Source organism: Capra hircus, chromosome 18 (genome assembly GCF_001704415.2).
Source record: "Capra hircus breed San Clemente chromosome 18, ASM170441v1, whole genome shotgun sequence".
In the NCBI taxonomy this organism is placed as follows: domain Eukaryota; kingdom Metazoa; phylum Chordata; class Mammalia; order Artiodactyla; family Bovidae; genus Capra; species Capra hircus.
The window spans coordinates 61,411,061-61,425,147 of NC_030825.1; the positions used below are offsets into that span (position 1 = coordinate 61,411,061).

At 39.1% G+C, this 14,087-nt stretch overlaps 1 protein-coding gene and 1 pseudogene across 1 annotated transcript in view; one reads left to right on the forward strand and one right to left on the reverse strand.

Annotated features, from left to right (window-relative positions):
• The window catches only part of LOC102172054 (zinc finger protein 665), a 39,167-nt gene continuing 25,686 nt past the window's right edge, over positions 607 to 14,087 (reverse strand). Inside the window, 3 exon segments of the mRNA XM_018062995.1 lie at positions 607 to 1,964; positions 1,967 to 3,802; positions 8,865 to 8,991. Of these exon segments, the coding sequence (XP_017918484.1) occupies positions 1,675 to 1,964; positions 1,967 to 3,802; positions 8,865 to 8,991 (2,253 nt within the window). The 3' untranslated portion in view covers positions 607 to 1,674.
• On the forward strand, positions 9,787 to 10,429 carry LOC108638033 (annotated as a pseudogene).

Below are 14,087 nucleotides of genomic sequence, written 5' to 3' on the forward strand. Positions count from 1 at the left end.
TGAGACTTGAGTCCCCTGCTTCCTTCTTCTCGTCGACTCCATTCCTCAGGTCCCGGTCTACAAAGACCATGACAGCTCTGTCTTCAATTTCCACAAATAAGAGTAACTCTTCTTTAATCATACATACAACAGTTATTTCTAGCCAATGGAGAACATGACCCTATTCCTATGCATTGTTCCTGGCACACCATCAGTCCCTGGTAACTCTCCCTCTCCTCCTACGAAAAGCCCAGGCCTTTTAACATCTTGCCTACTCTGTTCAAGGTCAGTTGGTAGAACATTATGTTTTATAACAGGCTGGACTATGTATGGAAGGGCTTCCTGATCCTACTGACCATGATGAGTCATTTCCTAGTTTTACATTATTGTCTCCCCTCCCTGTTGCTAACTCACACACACTATTGAATTTTGTAATTCAGGCTGTGTGTTTTTCTAGGGAACATGGATGTGAATGAATTGTATCTAATGAAGTCGGTCCCTTCATCTCATTGATTCCTTCCCAGAGACCATTGTGAAACACATGTAGCAAATGCACTTGATCAATGTATTACCAAAGCCAAGCTCTTAGAGCTCACCACACAACAGCCCAATAAACTGAGAGACTACTTGTCGGGCAAGGAATAGTGACTTTATTCAGAAAGCCAGGAGACCAAAAAGATGGCGGACTACTGTCCCAAAGAATCATCTTTGCTGAGGTAGAATTCGGGTTTCTTTTACACGAAAAGATCTCTATAGCTTCTCTTCAAATATGGACTTAATGCAGTTGCTGAGTACCTGAACTAAAGTCATCAGAGAATACATATAGTGAAAAAGGTAAAGGATTTGCCACATCCACTGAGTCTGGGAAGTATGGCTCCACTACATTCCTATCTTGTGACTTTTGGGTAAGATCCTTGCCACACACATTACATTGCTGGGTGTTTTCTCCAGGAAAAATACTCTGATACTACTGGCAAGATGTGAGGATAAGGTTGTTATTATTATTTTTTAAACATTTGTTAAATTGGTGAGGAATCTTTCTAGAATGAATTCATGCTCTAAAGACCTAATAAATACATATATATCTGGCTTCTATCCAGTATGAATTTTCTCATGAAGCCTAAGATGTTGCCACACTCATGATATTTGTATGGTTTCTCAGTAGGATGAATTCTCTGAGCAACTGTAAGGTGTGAATTTTGAACTTTGAATTTTGAAGACTTCTACCATATACCACATGAGTTTCTCTCATGTATGGATCTTCTGATGTTTAGTGAGTGCTGAGACCTGAGTAAAGGATTTTCCATAGTCGAAACATTTGAAAGGTTACTCTATATGTATTCTCCAATGTTTTTTAAGGTGTGAATTTTGACTGAAGAACTTGCCACACTCATTACATTTGAAAGGTCTCTCTCCAGTATGAATTCTCCAGTGAAGTTGAAGATGTGGTTTTTGACCAAAGACTTTTCCACACTCATCCCATTTGTAAGGTGTCTCTCCAGTATGAACTGTCTGATGACTTAAAAGGGTTAACTTTACACGAAAGGCCTTGCCACACTCATCACATTTGTAAGGTTCCTCTCCAGTATGAACCGTCTAATGATGAGCAAGCTTTGAATTTCAGCCAAAGACTTTGTCATATATATCACATTTAAATTTCTTTCCTGTATGAATTTTCTTATGTCTCCTGAGGTATTAGCGGTCAGTAAAGGCCTTGACACACTCATCACAAGGTGTCTCTCCAGTATGAACTGTCTGATGCCTTAAAAGGATTGACTTTACACGAAAGGCCTTGTGACACTCATCACATTTGTAAGGTTTCTCTCCAGTATGAACTGTCTGATGCCTTAAAAGGGTTGACTTTAGACGAAAGGCCTTGCTACACTCATCACATATGTAAGGTTTCCCTCCAGTATGAACCGACTGATGAATTAAAAGGGCTGAATTTTGGCTGAAGACTTTGTCACATATATCACATTTAAATAATTCTTTCCTGTATGAATTTTCTTATGTTTCCTGAGGTGTGAGCTCTGAGTAAAGGCCTTGCCACACTCATCACATTTGTAAGGTTTCTCTCCAGTATGAACTGTCTGATGCCTTAAAAGGATTGACTTTAGACGAAAGGCCTTGCCACACTCATCACATTTGTAAGGTTTCTCTCCAGTATGAACTGTCTGATGACTTAAAAGGGTTGACTTTACACAAAAGGCCTTGCCACACTCGTCACATTTGTAAGGTTTCTCTCCAGTATGAACTGTCTGATGACTTAAAAGGTTTGACTTTACACGAAAGGCCTTGTGACACTCATCACATTTGTAAGGTTTCTCTCCAGTATGAACTGTCTGATGACTTAAAAGGTTTGGCTTTAGACGAAAGGTCTTGCCACACTCATCACATTTGTAAGGTTTCTCTCCAGTATGAACTGTCTGATGACTCAAAAGGGTTGACTTTACACAAAAGGCCTTGCCACACTCATCACATTTGTAAGGTTTCTCACCAGTATGAACTGTCTGATGACTTAAAAGGGTTGACTTTACACAAAAGGCCTTGCCACACTCATCACATTTGTAAGGTTTCTCTCCAGTATGAACTGTCTGATGACTTAAAAGGGTTGTCTTTAGACGAAAGGTCTTGCCACACTCATCACATTTGTAAGGTTTCTCACCAGTATGAACTGTCTGATGACTGAAAAGGTTTGACTTTACACGAAAGGCTGTACCACACTCATCACATTTGTAAGGTTTCTCTCCAGTATGAACTGTCTGATGCCTTAAAAGGATTGACTTTTCACGAAAGGCTGTGCCACACTTATCACATTTGTAAGGTTTCTCTCCAGTATGAACAGTCTGATGCCTTAAAAGGACTGACTTTTCACGAAAGGCTGTGCCACACTTATCACATTTGTAAGGTTTCTCTCCAGTATGAACAGTCTGATGCCTTAAAAGGGTTGACTTTTCACGAAAGGCCTTGCCACACTCATCACATTTGTAAGGTTTCTCTCCAGTATGAACCCTCTGATGACGAGCAAGCTTTGAATTTTGGCCAAAGACTTTGTCACATATATCACATTTAAATAATTTCTTTCCTGTATGTATTTTCTTATGTCTACTGAGGTTTGAGCTCCAAGTAAAGGCCTTGCCACACACATCACATTTGTAACGTTTCTCTCCAGTATGAACCCTCTGATGACGAGCAAGGTTTGAATTTTGGCTGAAGACTTTGTCACATATATCACATTTAAATAATTTCTTTCCTGTATGAATTTTCTTATGTCTCCTGAGGTCTGAGCTGTAAGTAAAGGCCTTGCCACAATCATCACATCTGTAAGGTTTTTCCCTGTGTGCTTTGAGTTCTTGTGTTATTCCTGAAGGATTCATAAAATCATTCCCAGATATATTAGAAACACTGGTTTGGACACAAGGAGGAATTCTTTGAACTGATGAAAATGAGAAACTGTTGTTGACAGAACTCTCAACTTCATTATATTCAGAAATTATCCCGCCAGTTCGAAATATCTGCAGTTTATCTTGAGACTTAAATCCAAGCCTGTTTCCAAAGGGCTTGATGCCTGCATCCTTTCTATCATGCGAATCTCTTCCATCAGGCACATTTCCATTAAGGCTTACAGGTGTCCCTTTGTAATTTCTTTTGTCATCTCTCCCCTGACACTCAAAGTCACACATATTTTCCTGACTTTCCCAAAGATGAAAATGTTTGATTTCACAGCTTTCAGGTCTTCCCGGCATCAATGTGTAGAATGTTTCTAGTTTATCACTGTTCACTTTGGGTTGTAAATGCTTGATCACATGTGTAGGAGAGATATCTACAAGATAAAAAGAATCATAGGTATCCTGCTCATAATAATTCAAAAGTAAATGTTTCATGTTGAATATATATTACACCAAAAGTAATGCTTACATCAAGTTATGAAACACCACAATGATCACCTTAAGTGTTTAGAAACATTAAAGGAATAGAATTCTTAACTTAAGAAAGCATAACATAAATTCACCATTAAGGTAGCCTAGTTTTAAAAACCATATGCCAAACACACTCACATTGGACAATAATATGCCAACTCTCAAAAACAGAGTGTTTTTCTACCAGGACCCTTAGGAACATATCAATCAACAGTTGTCTCAAATTGAAAAGAAAAATATTACACTATCATTGTATTCTGCAAACTTACAGTACATAAATAAATTCTAAACAATATATTATATATTCTAACAGTAAATAATCCAAAACCAAGCTTACCCCATTCATAATTAACTATTCATAATTGGTTGTTTACAATTGAAAACAAATGAGAAAATGAAGAATATGACTAAAACAATTTTTTGAAACAACATAGTTTTCTACATCTGCTATAGAACTACGTACCCAAAAAGAAAAGGCATTTTACAATGTTAACAAGTAGTGTCAGCTGTATTGCAGAATACATGCTAAAAGACCATCATCTGTAAATGACACATAAATTAAGATGTAAAATAGTCACCAGTTTTCTGACAGCCAATAAACAATGCAATCCCCATCTATGTTGCTGTTGCTCAGTCATGTTTGCCTTTTTGTGACACTGTGGACTGTAGCGCACCGGACTCCTCTGTCCATGGGATTTCCCAGGCAAGAACGGTGGAGTGGGTTGCCACTACCTTCTCCATGGAATCTTCCTGACGCAGGGATCAAACCTGCATCTTCTGCATTAGAAGGTGAATTCTTGACCACTGAGCCACCAACATAGGCGAATCTCTGCTGCTGCTGCTGCTGCTAAGTCACTTCAGTCATGTCCGACTCTGTGCAACCCCATAGACAGCAGCCCACTAGGCTCCTCTGTCCCTGGGATTCTCCAAGCAAGAATACTGGAGTGGGTTGCCATTTGCTTCTCCAATGCATGAAAGTGAAAAGGAAAAGTGAAGTTGCTCAGTCTCTTAGCGACTCCATGGACTACAGCCTACCAGGCTCCTCCATCCATGGGATTTTCCAGGCGGGATTTCCCAGGCAAAAATAGTGGAGTGGGTTGCCATTTCCTTCTCCAGCAGATCTTCCTGACCCAGGGACTGAACCTGGGTCTCCTGCATTGTAGGCAGATAGCTTTACCGTCTGAGCCACCAGGGAAGTGGTATGATGATGGCACAAAACAGAAACACACATCAGAACAGGAGAGAAAACCCAGAAATAAACCAATTCACTTAGAGTCAATTATTCTATAACAAAGGAGGAAAGAATATAGAATGCAGAAGTCTCTTTAATAAGTGATGCTGGAATAAATGGATAGTTACATGAAAAAGAATGAAGTTACAACATTCTCTAACACCACATACAAGAATAAACTCAAAATGTGTTAAACATCTAAATGCAAGACCAGATACTATAAAATTCATAGTGGAAAACAAATGCAAAACACTGACATAAATGTCAGCAGAATTTTTTTGAATCTATCTCTTAGAGTCATGGTAATAAAGGCAAAATCAAACAAATGAGGCCTAATTAAATTTACAACCCTTTTGCAAAGCAAAGGAAAGCAAAAAAAGAACAAAAATTCAACTTTTGGACTACGAGACTATATATGCAAATGATGCTACCTATAAGGGATTTATTTCCAAAATATACAAACAGTTCATACAGCTTAATATCAAAACAAACAAACAACCCAATCAAAAACTGGGCCGAAGATCGAAACAGATACTTCTCCAAAGGAGACAAACAGATGGCCAACAGTCACCTGAACAGATGTTTGATGTCTCTACTTATGCGAGAAATGCAAATCAAAATCACAAAAATGTATCACCTCACACTGGTCAGAATGACCACCATCAAATAGTCTACAAACAATAAATGCTTGAGAGGGTGTGGAGAAAAGAGAACCCTCCTACACTGTTGGAAGGAACATAAATTGGTACTGCCACTTTGGAGAATAGTATGGAGGTTCCATAAAGAACTAAAAATAGAGCTATCACATGAACCAGCAATTCCAATCCTGGGCATATATCCAGAAAGGATGAAAACGAATTCAAAATGATACATGCACCCCAATGTTTTTAGCAGCACTATTTATACCAGGCAAAACATGGCAGCAACCTAAATGTTCACTGACAGACAAAGGGATACAGAATATGTGGTACATATATACATGGGAATATTGTGAAGTGAAAGTAGCTCAGCCGTGTCCAGCTCTTTAAGACCCCATGACCTGCAGCTGCCAGACTCCCCTGTCCATGAAATTCTCCAGGCAAGAACACTGGAGTGTGTTGCCACCTCCACAGCATAAAACACGATGGAGTAATGCCTTTTGCAGCAATATAGACAGACTTAGGGAGTATTCTAAGTGAAATCAGACAGAGAAAGACAAGTACCATAGGATATTATATGCTGAATTGAAATAAATGATACAGATGAACTTATTCACAAAATTAACTCACCAGCATAAAAAACAAACGTATGGTTACCAAAGGGGATAGTACAGGATGGTGATGGGGGCAGGAAAGGGAGAGATAAATTAGGAGTCTGAATATTTACAAACTAATGTATACACAAAATAGATAAACAACAAGAACATACCATACAGCTCAGGGAACTATATTGAGTATCTTGTAAACTGCTGTATACCTGAAACACAACATTGTAAATTAACTATACTTAAAAAGTGGAGAAGGAAATGGCAACCCACTCCAGTATTCTTGCCTGGAGAATCCCAGGGACAGAGGCGCCTGGTGGGCTGCCATCTATGGGGTCGCACAGAGTCAGACACAGCTGAAGCAACTTGGCATGCATGTGTTGGAGAAGGAAATGGCAACCCACGCCACTGTTTTTGCTTGGAGATTCCCAGGGACAGAGGAGCCTGGTGGGCTGCCGTCTGTGGGGTCGCATAGAGTCAGACACGACTGACACAACTTAGCAGCAGAGGCAGCAGCAGACCTAAAAAGAATGGTTAAAACAAAAACAAAAATACCTCTAGCAGAGATGTTCAAAAGATGTTTCACAAGGGTGTAAAAACTACTAAATGGGGGAAGCAGTCTATGAAACAAGACATGTTGACAAAACTGAATACCCACCAGCAAAAGAATTTACCTGGAACATTATCTTACACTACAGACAAAAACGAACTCAAAATCGTTCAAAGACCTAAACCTCAGTTTCAAATGTACAAAACTCCTAGAGGTAAACGTGCAGGAAATGTTTCTGGAAATTGGATCCAAAAATGATTTACCAGATATGACACCAAAAGCAGAGGCCACAAAATAAAACCAGATATTAATAAATTGAACTATATCAAAATTATAACTACTCTGCATTAAAGTGCAGTGAGTTTGAAAAGACAATCAACAGTAAAAGAGAAAATATGTGGAAATCATACATCTGATAGTAAGTGAATACAAAGAATATAAAGAATTGTAAGAGGGACTGATCACCAGTTCCACCATAAGGACCATTCCCAATCAACCATCCAACGCATTGCAAATACAAAACAGAAACACTAAGAGTAAGACAGAAATTTGAACTCAATGATAAAATTAAAAAATACCTACAATGCACAGAACAACAATACAGCCAATAGCCCCATAGATATGAGAATGTGAACTTGGACAAAGTTGTCCTGGGATAAATTCCCATACCATTTACAGAGGCTAAAATATATGGTCCTTGATACACATCAACAACACTGTCATGGTGCCCTTGACAGAGTCTCCAAAGCCAGAAAATAACCTGGAAAGACGTATCAGGCTCTCGTGATACTTTCTCTCTCATCATCCTAGAACATACTGACCACTCTACTGGATAGCTTCAAGTGCTGACTTTGTACAGAGCAAGAAAATAACATTAGGAATAGTGTCTCCATCACAGTTTTCTGTTACCTACTAAATCCACTCCACAGAGACTCACCAGAGGCTGCCAATTAAACATAGGTGGATTATCACAGCAAGGAAACCAGATAAAATTTCAGACCCTCAGAAATATATTTCAAAGAAATTGAAGAGGTAAAATGATACAAAGTAAGGAGAATGGAACATCAGGAACAGCTGACATTCCCAGACGGGGCAGAGCAGCACAAGAGTAAAACTAACACAACATGAAGGGCAGACATTACAGCATCTTGAGATGGGACCACGCGCTCAGCCTACAGATGGCAAGCTAAGAGCCTGCGAGATTCACACATGCTCCCCTCGTAGGATCTAGGATCAAAAAGACAATCTCTCTACCCAGTCTTACATTTTCCTAAGTAACAACCACACAGGATCCAATCCACCAACTTGTCCCACTCCTAAACAGAAAAAAAACAGCCCTTTTGAGATACTCATTTTTCTTTATGTGTTGTATTTTTGGCTACTTTTACATCACTCCCCACTGTACAAAGCTTTTTCTCAGGCTCCAATGTGGAGATAATATTCAGATCAGAAACAGAAATTCTGGGACTCCCCTGGTGATCCAGTGGTTAAGACTCTGCATTTCCAATGCAGGGGGTGCAGGTTTGATTCCTTAGTCAGGGAACTAAGATCCCACAAGCAGAATGGTGCAGTCAAAAAAAATAAACAAGCAACCGAAAACAAACAGATAGATATTCAGCATTATCAGAAGAAAGAAACCTAAAGTGCTGTGTATTTTTTTAAACACTGAGCAAAAGTCAAAAGGCAGAAAATAGGAAATCCGGTTTTTTGGTATTTTCTTTTAACATTTGCCAGTGAGCTTTGTAGATAATTAAGCTCTGGGACAACCTCAGATATGACATGAAACAGACGCAGCATCTGAAGAGGGTCAGTTTAACCTTGTGAAGCTGTCTCATGCCCCAGTCACCAGAACTCTCAGATGAAAGACATCAGGGCCTCCCAAGGGGCACACAGGGAAAATGCAGATACCCAAGGGCAGCTCTGGAAGGAAGTCATCCTCACCCACAGACAGCAGGTTCCTGTAGGTCTCCAGCATCACGTCCCTGTACAAGGCCCTCTGAGCAGGGTCCAGGAATTCCCACTCCTCCTGAGTGAATTCGATGGCCACATCCTCAGAGGTCAGTCGTTCCTGAAATGAAACCACATGTCACCAAAAGGGCCATGAAAAGTTCTCATTTTCATGCAAAAGAGAAAAGGTAGTAAGGGGTACGGATTGACTTGGTTGAAGTATGTGTTCTAACAGATCCATGCAGGGGTATCTGGAGAAATTATGGATCTCTAATTTTAATTTCTTATGCTTTTTCCTAAGACCTTATGAGATCCTCCAATTAATATGGGTTTTTCATCATTGTTCAAAATCCATGAAATATATAAAAATAAAGCTCAACACTGTTTTGGCTATACAGAAGTGTCAGATATTATGTTCTACCCAGTGAGTGCAACTCATTATCTCGATGAGGTACAGCATGAGTGGTGTCTTCAGAGATGACAAAGTCCACAGCACTTTTAATGGAAAGGCCAAAATTTTCAGGTATGATGTTGATAACAGCAGCAAAGACCAAAAGTGTCTGAAGGCTTCCTGTTGCTCTAAATTACTGTAGTATTACTCTAAACATTAAATAAGTACTTACAGGCAAGAACCTGTCATCAATATAATAGCTTATTAAAGAACCATCTGTTCCCACCTTAAAGAAGAAAACCTGTGTCACAGACACTCTGAGAAACTTGACTCAGATCAAGAAGGTAAGAAGTGTTACATGAAGCACCTGAACTCAGAAGCTTGGGCTCAGCAACTGAAGCTTAAGCATCTAACAGTGAAGTAATACAGAGAACATTACAAGTCCTTTGACAGAGGGCTCCTAAAGAAAACTTGAAAGAAGTCCAAGGTGAGCCTCTTCCCTGCCCCTCTGTCTTCTCTGCAGGGGGAGCAGCTCTTGGGCCTCGGGCCTTCATCCCTTGAACATGGACACCTGTGCCAAATTCGTCTCTACCCCCTCCCTGATCAGGAGAACTTCCCCATGTTGAGTGATCACTGTCCACAGTGGTGGTGAAGGACCAGAGACACTGACCCATGAGAGCCACAGCAGCTTGGCAGCCCCAGGTCCCCAGACCATCTCACTTATTCCTAGCCACAGCTTCCAAACCAGTGCCATTTCAAGGGACTCTGACACAGCAGCCAAGTTCCCTGGAGCTGGAGCTGCCACAGAAGGGGTGGCTGGCTCTGGGGCTGGAAGTGGGACTGTGTTCGGGAGCTTCATCACTGTTATGCCAGGAACCCTTATCTGAAACAGTAGCTCTTCCACGCCATGCGCTTGGCCCTCTCAAAGGCCATGGGGCTCTTTTGCCTGATGGTGGTCTAGCTCATCTTCTTCATGATGTGAAGGAGCTGTTTCCACCTCCCATAGTTCTTTCTCCTGTGTCTGCCCTGTATGTTCCCTTTCCTGGAACTCCCCAGGCAGCCTGGATAAAGTGGGGGGCTCACAGTTTGACAGAAGGAAAACAAATAAATATTGTATTAATATGAAAAAAAAAGTGCAATGTGGAATGGCTTGAAAGGTTATTACAGACGTGAATACAGAAACACAACTGTTAGTAATTTACTACTTAAAACACTAACAGGCTTGTTTAGAAAATTTCAATGCCACAGATTATACTGATAACAATTTCAACTGAAAAAAAAAGGTGTTATATAGTTTTTAAATCATGCTATCTTCTATCTAAACCATAAACTTGCACATGCATGCATACTTATCTATAAAAAATTAACTGACATTAGAGGATTCGTCTTTTGACAGATTTTTTGGACAATTTTATATCATCCTTTTATTCACATGTGTTTCAGCATCTTTCAGACGATAAAAATGTATCCTTTGTACTCAGTTGAGTTTGTCAACAGGATTCTATACTAGGCTACCAAAAGAAAACTGGTAAAAACATTAAAAAAAAAAAAGAATACTTGAACTCAATTCATAATAAAATTACCATATACAAAGATCCAAATATAATTTTATCCATTTAGATTTACATAGCAAGGCATTAACAGAAGCCGAAGACTTTCTTTGCTTGTTTTTCCATTGATAAAACAGTGATTTGAAATTAGAAGAGTCATTAGAGTATGACCCCCAAAAATTATCACAATAGCAAAGTAAAAAAACTTCTTGGAGAATTAAAAATCATGGCAAAAAATAATATGGAAAAAATATAGTTATTAAGCAAGACTATCTGAAGAAACATCATGATAGGAAGGAAATATTCAATACATTTCTTCTGAAATTACAGTGGCATGAAAGGAGCTGACCAGGGTGCCTCTCTTTCACCACCATACGATGCATAGGAGCAGGAGCCATTAGAAGAACTAACAGGAAGAAAAAACCAGGGCGAGACACAGAGTTTGTCAGAGACTTGAAACAGGTAGTACTCACAAACCTAAGGACATGGAAAGGTGAAAAGTGAAAGGATGGAAAAAGACAGTCCATCCTAAAGAGAGCAGGGGAGACTGCTATATCAGATAAAATAAACTGAAGAAAAAAAAGTGCAGTGACATAAATATTGTATAATGATAAATAACAGTCAATTTACCAAAAAGCTGTAACAAGTAAAAATATATATATACATCTAACATTAGAGATCTCAGAAAAATGAAGCAAACATTGAACAGGCATGTACAGATCACATGGCCCAACAAAAGCAGAAAACACATGTATCTCAAGGACACAGAAAACATTCTCTATGAGAAACCACGTTAGGCCAAAATTAACCATTTTAAGAGATTGATACCATAAAAGTATCTTCCCTAACAACAACGAAATAAACACAAGAAAAAAAGAAAATTCCTCACATGTAGACATTAAACAACTCTTACACCACAAATGGGTCTAAGAAAAAAATCACATGGAAATTTTTAAATACATGGATGAAAACGAAAAGACAACATTACAAAATTTATAACACAGAACACTGTACTAAAGGGAAAGTCTGAACTGTTAAATGCTTACAGTAAAAAAAGGATCTTAAATCTGAAATCTATTTTTAGACCTCTAGGAAGCAGAAAACAGAAAACAAACTAAACTCAAGTTTAGCAGAAGGAAACATGTAAATAAGAAAGATTAAACCAGAGATACAATAGAAAGTAGAAAAATATAAAAATCAACAAACCAAGAGTTGATGTTTTGAAAAAACTGTATAGGAAAACCCCCACCTTGACTAAGGAAGAGAGAAAAAAAGATTCAAATAACTAAAAACAGATATGAAACAGGAGTGATTACAACTGAGGTCAAAAAGATAAGGAAGTACTATGACCAATAATGCCTATAAATGACAGAATATAGGAGATACTGGCAAATTCTCAGAAACATACAAACTATTTTATTTATTAAGAAATAAAAAAATTGAGAAGTGTCGAAAGTGATAGCCACTCAGTTGTGTCTGACTCTTTGTGACCTCATGGACTGTAGCCCACAAGGCTCCTCTGTCCATGGAATTTCTCCAGACAAGAATACTGGACTAGAGAGCCATTCCTTTCTCCAAGGACTCTTCCGACCCAGGGATAGCACCTGGGTCTCCCGCACTGCAGGCAGATTCTTTATGATTTGAGCCATCAGGGAAGCCCATTTTAACTAGAGAGATTTAAAAAGGAGTCAGAAACCTCTAAGAAAAATACAGGACCAAATTCTACCAAACATTTACAGAAGAATTACCACTAATCCTGCTAATTCTATGGAGCAAGCACGGTTCTAATAGTTTGCTGATTTCCCAAAGACACAGGAAAGGAAAACTAAAAACCAATACCCCTGACGAATACTGATGCATAATTAAAATACTTGCAAACCAACTTCAACACATATTAAAAAGAACTGGGGAAACAGACACAGATAACAGATGAAGGTGGGAGGGAGGGAAGGAGAGAGTGAGATGTATGGAGACAGTAACATGGAAACTTACATTACCATTTATAGAGAGCCAGTGCGAATTTGCTGACTGACTCAGGGACTCAAACAGGGGCTCTCTAACAACCTACAGGGGTTGGATAGGGAGGAAGATGGGAGGGAGGGGACATATGTATACCTATGGCTGATTCATGCTGGTGTTTGGCAGAAAATAACAACTTCTGTAAAGCAATTATCCTTCAATTAAAATAATTTTAAAAAATAAATAAAAAGATCTGACACCATGACCAAGTGGATTTTATTCATATAAGGCAAGGAGAAGTCAACATACAAAAATTGATTAATATGACACACTACATTGACAGATTAAAGGAGGAAAAAAAAACAGGATCAACTCGATGCAGAAAAAACCATTCGACAACAATTTGACAACCTTTCAAGATGGAACACTCAACAAACTACAAACAATAAATTATACCAACATCAACATAATAAATTCCATTATGAAAAGAGCACAGCAATGGGGAAAGAATGAAAGCTTTTCCTCTGAGGTCAAGAAGAAGGCAAGGATACACACTCTGCACTGCAGTTCAACAAAGCACTGAAACCCTTAGAGTAATTAGATGAGGAAAAGAAATCAAAGGTCCCCAAATTGAAAAAGAAGTAAATGTATCTTCTTTCCCACATGACAAAGTTTCATCAATATAAATAATAAAGATTACAAGAGAAACATGCTATATCAAAACAGATTCTTTAATAACCACACAAAGGGTCAATCAACCAATTAACTCATTATCAAAATTTCCATGACAATCACTGTAGAAGCAGAATAAAACATGGTGAAAGTCACAGAACTATACAAATAGCAAACAGCAAAAATCTTGAAGAAGGAAGATGGAGGTCTTTCTTTTTCAACACCTATTACAAGGTAATCAAGGTGATGTGGTACTGGTACAAAAACAGACAAATAAGCCAACTGAACAGAACACAGTACTCAGAAATAATTCTTTGTGTATATATATGTAAGGTATATTCACAAGGATGTTAAGATACACACAAGGGAAAGGACAGGTTCAACTGATCTGATTCCCAGATTTTACCAGCTGTTGTGCATACTAACACCTGACTTCCACGTGCAGTTTCCTTACCCTGGTTGACAGAGCAGACAGCGCATCCAGATAGGCCCTAAGCAATCCCTGCTGCCCAACAGCACTGAGACCCCAGCTCCAACCCGTGGGTGAGAAGCCCTGCCCAGGACAGTGCCCAGGGGAGCCTCCTCACAAGGGCCAGGTCACCGGGTCATGGGGAGACGGGATCTAAGTGGAGTCGACAGGGCCTG